The 9,144-nt window shown below is 39.0% G+C and overlaps 1 protein-coding gene across 4 annotated transcripts; it reads left to right on the top strand.

The window, feature by feature from the left end:
- The first annotated feature begins 635 nt into the window (after nt 1-635).
- On the top strand, nt 636-9,061 carry znf148 (zinc finger protein 148). 4 transcript variants are annotated; one of them, XM_008328820.3, is made up of 7 exons: nt 636-789; nt 2,102-2,472; nt 2,985-3,110; nt 3,221-3,344; nt 3,440-3,523; nt 3,599-3,717; nt 4,625-9,061. In XM_008328820.3, the coding sequence occupies exons 2-7, from the start codon at nt 2,122-2,124 to the stop codon at nt 6,260-6,262; spliced, it is 2,442 nt and encodes an 813-aa protein (XP_008327042.1). In that variant the 5' UTR covers nt 636-789; nt 2,102-2,121; the 3' UTR covers nt 6,263-9,061. The 4 variants fall into 4 exon arrangements, with proteins under 4 accessions (XP_008327042.1, XP_016895627.1, XP_024919358.1 ...); XM_017040138.2 differs by having other exon boundaries at nt 2,985-3,116; XM_025063590.1 differs by lacking the exon at nt 636-789 and adding an exon at nt 824-1,256 and having other exon boundaries at nt 2,985-3,116.
- The last annotated feature ends 83 nt before the right edge of the window (nt 9,062-9,144 follow it).

Genomic DNA, 9,144 nt, shown 5'->3' with positions numbered 1-9,144 from the left:
TAAACATTAACCAACTTTAACACTTGACACCTGCGGCACACCTTGAAAGAAGTTAGAAAAGAAGCAAAAATCAAACTGAGAATTTCACTGAAAAGTTAAAAAATAACATTTTGTAAAGTTCACCATGGCAAAGGATAGGGTGGAGGGAGGCCTATTCAAAACACCAACAGTGAACACTCACATCATTACCTAGAATAGTTAAATGTCTTTATTGAGTAAAATGTTTTATTTTTGAAATGTATAATTTACAGTGGTCTGATCCTTCTGGTGCTTAGCTGGGCTACGCTTCGATACAATTTTTTTTTTCATTTTTATTATATTTGTATTTTAAAAACTGGTGCTTAGCTGGGCTACGCTTCGATAATAGTTTTTCATTTTTATTATATTTTTATTTTAAAAACAATGATTCTTTTGTTGTTGTTGTTGTTGTTACCTATAATGCTGCCATTCGTATTTTTGTTGCCATATAGATTGCCATGCATTACTGGTGAAAAACTGCATGGACCAGTATGCAGCTTAGCATCTTTTGACCCACGTTACTGCCATTTAATGTGAAATTGCCACACAGTAAACAAAAGCCTCACAATCTTGTACTAACTCTACTTTAACCTCAACCTCTGAGGTGCCATTATTATTACACTAATCTCTCCACCGCTAGATGGAGCCAAAGAGAAGCGTACGTGCCCTCACGAATATGTGATGGTGTGCATTATTCCACACACCATCGTTACACTGTAGTCCTGCATAACAATCACGATGACAGTTGAGCGGCTCTGAGACGACAAGAAGGTAAGACGAAACCCTGCAGCTATGGCGACTAACATGAGGCATGCTTACTACTTTTGCCAGTGTTTTTGTTTGCCCGAGTAGCTTGTTAGCCTTCTTAGCAGGCAACAGTGTTTTGGCCTGTCGAACAGCGACTGAGGAAGCAGGAGCCACTAGCTCAGCAGCGGAACATCGCTGCCCGCAAGTTTTGTGAATTGTGCAAACCAAAGTTGTTATTCGTCCTTTAATAGAGCCCGTAACAACCGCCGAGTGCTGCGTGTAAGCACGAGTGTCTCCTGCTTACGACAAGTTGTGTCATTTAATACTGCGGTGTCAGAGATGCTCAATATTTGCTGCAACCTGGCTAACTAGCCTCACGAAGGCCGTGAATATTTGTAAATGGAATCTTAGTGTACGTAACGCTTCTGGTGATAGCTTTCAAAATAAAGCACTTGTAGAGCAACATACTACTGGAAATTGACCTCCTGTCGGTGGGTTACATTTACTTGTGGCTTTTTAGATTCTGCCTTGTCAAATATCTACGACGTACTCGGAGCTATTGTGTTATTCACTCGTTTTGTCATAAATTAGTTTTAATTTTGAAAGTGCACCGGCTTTATTTCCTGCCTCTCTGCAGCATTTTCGTCGTTATACCTGGGCTCGATTAACGTTAGCATCTTTGACAGGCGCGGCTAACTCGCTAGCTGCCAGAGAGAAGACTTAACCCACTTAACCCGGGTGACACAGTGAGTGTGTTTACACACGCAACGTATTGATTGTTGTGATGTGTTTAAACCGTGACGGATACTATAATTCTGATACACCAACTTGGACTGGATTGTGTAAACTATTTAAACCTCTGCCTAAATTCACAAATGCTAGGTTCGCCCGTTTTAGATCGAGTCGCTATTAATAAACTTAAGTATTGCTTCGTGTAATGCGTCAGTATATGTGGTAACGTGGTAATAAAAGTAATTTAGTCATGTCGTTGATGGACAATTCGTGAAAAACTTAAATAAATAAAAAAAGAAAACAGCAGCCTGCATGAACTAGTAGATAATTGATCAATAAACATGTATCGAATGACTACGATACCTTCACGGGTAGTATTTTATTTTGAGAGTATTTTTAATTGATTCTTGAATCTTGAATAAGACACACGGCCATGGTTACACTCCTGAAACTTTATGTAAATATATAAAGAAATAAAGCGACTGGTATTTACACAGACTGACATCTTTCCCTTGTTAAACATAGGCTTATGTAGTCATAAAAAACACAGTAATATAATACTGTATATCATATACTAACTTTACTCTTTTTCTTCTCCTGTAAGACTTCAAACTCTTATGTAAGATGAATGCTGAGGACAAGTTGGATGGCATGCTGCTCAAATGCAGCAGTGGAGGGATAGATGGTGGAGGGAGAGTGGGCCTCACAGCTGGAGGTGGTCTGGTGGTGATGACTCTGGGCGAACGATCACTGGTTAACCAGCCTCTTTTGGCGGAGGATGACGACGAGGAAGACGACGATGACGACTTGACCGGTAGCTCGTTGGTCACTCATGACCTGGTTCCTCCGGAGCAGCTGATGATGCAGGAGGACACAAGAAAGAATGGTGGAGGGGAAGAAGAGGCTGCAGGCGAAGTGGGAGTGCATATTCCCCTGAAACTCAACAATAAGTTGCCCTGCCTGCTTCATGTGCCAGTGAGTTGTGGGTTAAGAAAGCATTGTTTTTTTCTGTAGATTAATCATGTGGATGGTTGTGGGTTAAGAAAGCATTGTTTTTTCTGTAGATTATGGTGGTTATATTTGTTACGGTTAGAAAATAAAAATATTAAATGAGAGTCTGCTTCAACGTTAAACTTTTGTAACTGTTTTTCAGGCTATAGGAATAACAGTTTTGCTTAAATGTCAACGAGTAGAAAACTTTTTTAAAAGCAACCAGTTTTCCTGGCTTGTTAACTTCCCCTTTGGTCTGCTATTTCACCAGCATGCTGATTTAAAGTTTTTGAGCCAAATCTTTGAGTCTTCTGCTATTGTATTGTAGTGAAGCAGCAGTAATGAGCTTCAATCAATCTGTGAGTGCTTATCGTTGAGCTGCTGCCTGTTACATCTCCCTGACCTGGGTAGTTTCCTGGATGTGTGGGCTTAAGAAAAAGGTCATCTTCCGTGTCAGGCTTTATCTCATCCCCCCTTGTGATCTTTTTTTTTTCCAGCTGACCATCAAGCAGGAGCTAAAGCTGCCTGAGCCAACAGTCCTAATGAAGAAGGACAAAAAAACAGCAAAGGAAATGATCATGTGTCCAAAAAAGAAGAAAAGGAAACAGCGCTCACCAGCAAAGGTGCAAGTGAGCTCTTTGTTGTTATTTTGGACCTGTGGCAAAATGAATGACAATAGCTGTCTGATCTTTCTAACGGTAAATAAAATACTAATAATCAAAATACACTTTAGATTCTTAGCATTAACGACGACGGATCAATGGGAATACAGAACCCCAAGTGTCACGTCTGTGTTCATTGTAACGCTGCCTTCAGAACCAACTATCACCTGCAGAGGCATGTCTTCATTCACACTGGTAGGAACGGACAGATTTGATCAATTGCTGGCAAGTAAATATAAGGAGAGCCTAATAAAAGAAAAAACTTATTTATGAAATATTTTAAACTCTAGGAGAGAAGCCGTTTCAGTGCAGTCAGTGTGACATGCGCTTCATTCAGAAATATCTTCTCCAGCGACATGAAAAAATACACACAGGTAAGTGAAGATTTTTTTCCATGGTCGCCTTTTAATTTGCATTCATCTTCGTCTTTTTCTTTTCCTTTCATGCAGGTGAAAAGCCCTTCCGTTGTGATGAGTGTGGAATGAGATTCATCCAGAAATATCACATGGAGAGACACAAGAGAACTCACAGTGGAGAGAAACCGTATCAGTGTGACTACTGTCACCAGGTAATACTTTTGGAAGTATTTCACCATTTAAATGGGGTTTGGAAATCAGTACTAAAAAAGCATTAGCCACAACAGATAAGGAATCATCGGTGTTGCAGTGATCAGGTGTTTGTCTCACTTACATAGAAAAACATCAATTGTTGTGAATGTTATGGTAAATGATTATTGTGGTAAAATAATGCAGTGACTATGGAATTAATATTACCACGGCACCTTCTGCAAAATTTCCATGTATCGTCCAGCCCTACTTTTTAAACATAATAAATCTATTTAGGGCACTCGCGTCACTTAAATTTGCATAAAGAAACAGTGTTATTGCAAGAAATATGCCAAGGTTAAAATTCTTCTTTTTCTTAAAATTGACCTAAATATAAAGTCTTCAGTATAAACTGATGTAGTGGGAAAACACAGTAATGTTCCAGTAGTCATAAATTAAGCCAAAGCTGAGCTGTTTATATTTGAGATTTACTTCCCTTGTGAAAACATAAAAAGACACTTTGTTTAGAATTAGGAAGAAGAAATTTTATTTTCAGTTTCCAGAATGTTTTCAGGTTTCGGATTTAGAAAGTACGATAAGTACTGTAGTCCATTGAGAATTCTAGATGACCAACGTCATGCTATAATATAACAACTGTGGAGAGCCTTGAGACCTTAATAATTGTCAGTAAAAAAAAAAACTCCCCAAAATGATTGCAATCTGCATTATAGAAAACAGATTTAAAGTCTCTGAATACGTATCAAATGAACAGTTAAAAAAAAAATCTCTTGGTTTCAGTTGGTTTATGATTTGATTCTTCTTTCCTTAAATATGTTAGGGTTAGGGTTGGTGCAACAAAAATCAAATGACAAAAAAGAGTGACGTCTACAGGGTTCTAACAGAATAAACCCACTCTTCCTCTATTCCCAGTACTTCTCAAGAACAGACCGGGTCTTAAAGCACAGGCGAATGTGTCACGAGAACAGAGAGAGGAAGACCAACAAAGCTGCTGCGAAAGTGGGAGCCCTGCGTGAAGCAGACTGTTCCGCTCTGTCCTTGTCTGCCAAAGATTGTTCACTTCCCAAGAAGAAACGCCAGAAGTGTGTAGACAAGGGTTCGGCCTCCTCCTCCTCCACCGCTGCCCACTCTGAAGAGCACGCTGTCTCCAATGAGGCGACGGGGGAGAAGGTAGAGCAGAGACAGAACAAGATCGAAGGTCTACCTCTTTTCATCGTGTCCTCCAAAGTCAAACACGAGTATGTGATCACAGACTACTCTGTGGACCTGCCTGAAGACACCTCCAGCCCACACCAAGGAGATGTGTCACCAGGAGAAACAACTCCACCCAAACTGGTCTTGAAAAAGGTCCCTAAGAGGAGTCTGAAACAGTCCAGTGAACCAGCAACTCCTTGTCTGTCCACTCTGTCTTCCTTTGAGGAAAACAATAAGGTCGCACATTACACCTTTGAAATAGTGGACAAGCAAGGGTTGCTCGAAGTAGAGAACAACACTGACCTTGAGTCAGTTGAAACCCTTCAAGGTGGACCAACCAAGCCAGCTGCCAGCAGCACAAACTACGACGATGCCATGCAATTTCTCAAGAAGAAGCGTTACCTTCATGCCGCAATGGCAAACAACAGTCGGGATTATGGCCTGAACTCGAGCAGCATCTCTTCTCAACCTTCTGTTACACCAACGGTGGTTTCAACCGTCATTGACGAAACGGTGCCTGCCACTATTCTGGAGCCTCAGCAAATCAACACGGAAATTAAGGCGAGCCACGAAAAGAACGTGCTGCCAGACGAGGTTCTGCAGACGCTGTTGGAACATTACTCCAACAAAGCCAACGGGCAGTCAGATATTTCCTTCAGCGTGGCTGACACAGAGGTGACCTCAAGCATTTCCATCAACTCCACGGATGTGTCGGACAGCAGCCCCGTGGAGAGTCTTGGAACCTCCAGTGCCCAAGCTGCACCGGCCAATGAGAAAGTCAGTCTTTTGCAAGAATATTCAAAGTTTCTCCAGCAAGCACTGGAGCGAACCAGCCAGAACGATAGCTACCTGACCAGCCAGAGCCTTAGCTTGGTCTCTGAAAACCCCACTTTGGCCGGGCAGCCCCTGTTCTCCACAGAGAAACAGTTTCCTTCACCCAGCAGGTTCAAATCAGGGATGAGCTCTCCACTGAGATCCTCTTTAGAGAAACCTCATTTTGGATTACTGGTCGGGGACTCCCAGCACTCGTTTTCATTTTCAGGCGACGACACCACCTCACCCTCCGCGGTGTCTCCAGCTGAGGAGGATTTTCTGGAGCAGGTGTCGTCGCCCTCGAAAAAGACGGACTCCTCACCGGGAATACTGCAGACTTTCCAAATAAGCACCTTTGATCAGAACTTCAAAACTCACTTCCCTCCTTCAAGGTCCGGATCCTCTTCGCAGTTCACTGTAACCAACGGACAAGTAAGTCTTCAAAGGCAAAGCACAGATTTTGCAGAATTCCCCCTAGTGAGAGAGACCAGGTCTCAGCTGAACTCCTCTCCTGACGTTTCATCCAGTGAAACCTTTGGCTGAAAGAACCTTGAGTTTGGAGAGAAAAATCATTTCTGATAATAATTTCAGCTGCACTTTATCTCGTGTCTCCTCTTTTGCCAAAACAAGTCTCATTGTAAATGTGTTCTTTGTTGGAAAACATATTCATGTGTTGTTTTTAAGTTTGGCCTTAAACAAAGTGTAAAAAAAAAAAAGGTAATCTGTGGGTAATCATGAGTTCCCCTTTAAAAGAAGAAGCGGCGTGAATGAAGCTGAATGCTCCGGAATGTACACCGAGAGATTAGCTTACCAAAACGTGCGATAAAATGTGATGAAGATCGAAATATGTTCTCGCACTTTTGCCACAAAATTAATTTCAAGCGTTTTTTTTTTTTCAAATCTTTTTGCCTTGCTCAAAAGATGATCAAATCACTTTTGCTGCTTAATGCGATATTTCCACATCCTCAAACATAATCCTAGCTCCTGTATTTAAAACTTAAGGACCTTTTCTTTTTCCCTTCTGTTCATCAACGCTGGTTGATGTTGTTCACTGAACAAAAACAATCACATGTAGGTCAAGAGTCATTCTTGCTTCTACATTTTGTTCAAATAGCATCTAAAATACCCCGGGATATGTCCATGATCAGATCTAAACCTCACCCTGATTATGATCCATACCCAGGTTAAAATTCAATTGAATTCTATGATGGATAAAATTTGGTATTTATTCTATTAGCTAAAAATGCTAAACAAGTGTCCCCTGTTATTGTCCTGTTATATATAGAATAATTTATTTTGGTTGTCAGAGTAGTTGGTGCAATACAAAAAGACTAGATTTGATTGCATTCTCCGTTGCGTTCCCCTGCCCCGGCAAAAAAAATGTTGTCCAAAGCTGCAAGCATGTAATGACTGCAGGATAAATTATTCAAAGTAATGTAGTTAAATCATGTCAAAGAATTGTGCTAACATTGGCACAACGTGCACATTCTTTTCTACAAGAAGTGTAAAACATTTTTTTATACCTTTACTTAAAGAAAATGTATATGTCACAGATGACACAGAACAATGATCGAAGAACGTTGTTTAATTTCTGTTATGAAAAAAAAAAAATAAAACCACAATTCTTTGTGTGGAACCTTTTCTGACATCAATCGTGAAAGTCAAAGTCGTACTGAGACTCTGTTGTGAAACCTAAACGTTTAATCATTGGTGTGCTCTTATTTTTTTCTATTTTTTCATATTTTCATTCCTTATATTCTTTTTTTTAATATTCTTAAGATTATTACTTTAAAAAATTGCACAATAAAATCAAATCTAAAAATGCATTAACTCTGTATAAACATTTTGCGATCTCGCACCTTTATCTAATTTTTCCCGTTATATATGATCAGTTTCAACATTAAGCAATAAGTAAAAGTGAAAATCTCCAAACTTGTCTGTGGTTGGACGGACACGGCAGGCAGACAATGTATATTTAATGGTTACGTCTGTCTGTTTTGTTTTGTTTTTTTTTTACAATAACTGTCATTTGTTTCTCATGAGTACATGTATGTCTTAGGTGCTACTGTGCTAATCACTGTTCATTCAATCTGTCTCAACAAACTTTAGTTCTCTCTGAGCTCCCGCTTGTTACATTTTTGCTGACGATCAGGGACGAAACAGCATTATAAAAGAAAAAAGAAAAGCTTTTTTTTAAAAAAAACAAAACAAAACAATTTCACATTCCCCTCTAGAACGTAGAGAGAATGTCCTGCTGTAAATACATTGTGTATTTTCTTTTCTCTTTAAGGTCCACAAAGTACTGTTAGATCTCATGTCCACCAACAGACACAAAGGCTCTTGCAAAACACATTTTTTGGAAGTCACAGTTAATAGAGTTAAGCTTTCACGTAGGACTTAAAACAAAAGTTCTTTGTCACCGGCTCTGGTTTGTATATTTACACATGTCCACTTATATCAAACAAAGCAATGATGTGTCTTTTTTTTTCTTTTCTTTTTTTATTATTATTATTTGAATTTTACGTTCAGGTGACTTTTCTCAATGCATTCATTGTGCATTCAGATTACTTTTACTGTATAAACCAGTATTGATAAGCACCGTGATAATCTTCCTTTTAAGGTTTAAGTAGTATCCTGTACTTAAAACCAGCCCTTGTCTGTCAATCATTTCACCTCGTTAGATGTAAGCAACTTAAATCTTAAATGTCATTTTGAAATATATTTTGGGTGTAATATGTTAAAGAAATACTCTGTGGGTAAAAAATAAAAAAAAAATCTTTAAAATGTCTATAAATACCATTTAAAAGAGATAAGTAATTTTTGAGACATGTAATCCACCTGCAATGTTTGTCAAGACTTAAGAATTGCGTTTTGAAATTTGAAAAGTTCGGCATTTTTCCTTGTAATTAACTGTTGTCAGTAACCTGGCCATAAGTGTCCTTGTATAAGCTAAAGGAAAAATGTTTGTTTTGTGTAAAAAATATATGAATTTTTGATAAGAAGAAAAGAACTATTTTTGAAACATGTCGTCTATTGCTACTCTCATATATACTTCATACACGTTGTTTTTGTCGAGGTGTTTCAGGCTTTTTGACGAACCTGATGAAAAACTCACTGCTGCTGTGTGAAGTGACGCAGTGAGGTTCATTTGCATGGTCTAACTTGTTGGGTCGAGTAAACCTGTTTATGGATAATGTGCAGCTTTAATTGTAGCCGGTTAATTTCAGTCAAGTAACCCATATAAATTAGAAAAATTTTGCAGTATGGTTTGTAATCGATCAGATTGTGTTCTTTTGATTGTTGTGTGACATGTCCTTATGAATAAAAAAATAATTTACACAATTTGAGTGAGTTGTGTTCATATGCAGGGTCTGTGACGACCCCTTGTGGTCATCTAGTAGTAAAGTAGTAAAAAGTTAACTTCG

The sequence above is a fragment of the Cynoglossus semilaevis genome, chromosome 16 (genome assembly GCF_000523025.1).
Source record: "Cynoglossus semilaevis isolate Cse_v1.0 chromosome 16, Cse_v1.0, whole genome shotgun sequence".
NCBI classification, from domain to species: domain Eukaryota; kingdom Metazoa; phylum Chordata; class Actinopteri; order Pleuronectiformes; family Cynoglossidae; genus Cynoglossus; species Cynoglossus semilaevis.
This window is presented reverse-complemented; position numbering and strand designations above follow the sequence as displayed.

What these genes read in the sequence shown, in the direction of transcription:
- znf148 (XM_017040138.2), top strand. Translation starts at nt 2,122, where the DNA reads ATGAATGCTGAGGACAAGTTGGATGGCATGCTGCTCAAATGCAGCAGT. An exon ending in CCTGCCTGCTTCATGTGCCA is followed by an intron (nt 2,473 to 2,984) that starts GTGAGTTGTGGG and finishes TTTTTTTTCCAG; the next exon opens with CTGACCATCAAGCAGGAGCT. An exon ending in AGTGTGACTACTGTCACCAG is followed by an intron (nt 3,718 to 4,624) that starts GTAATACTTTTG and finishes CTCTATTCCCAG; the next exon opens with TACTTCTCAAGAACAGACCG.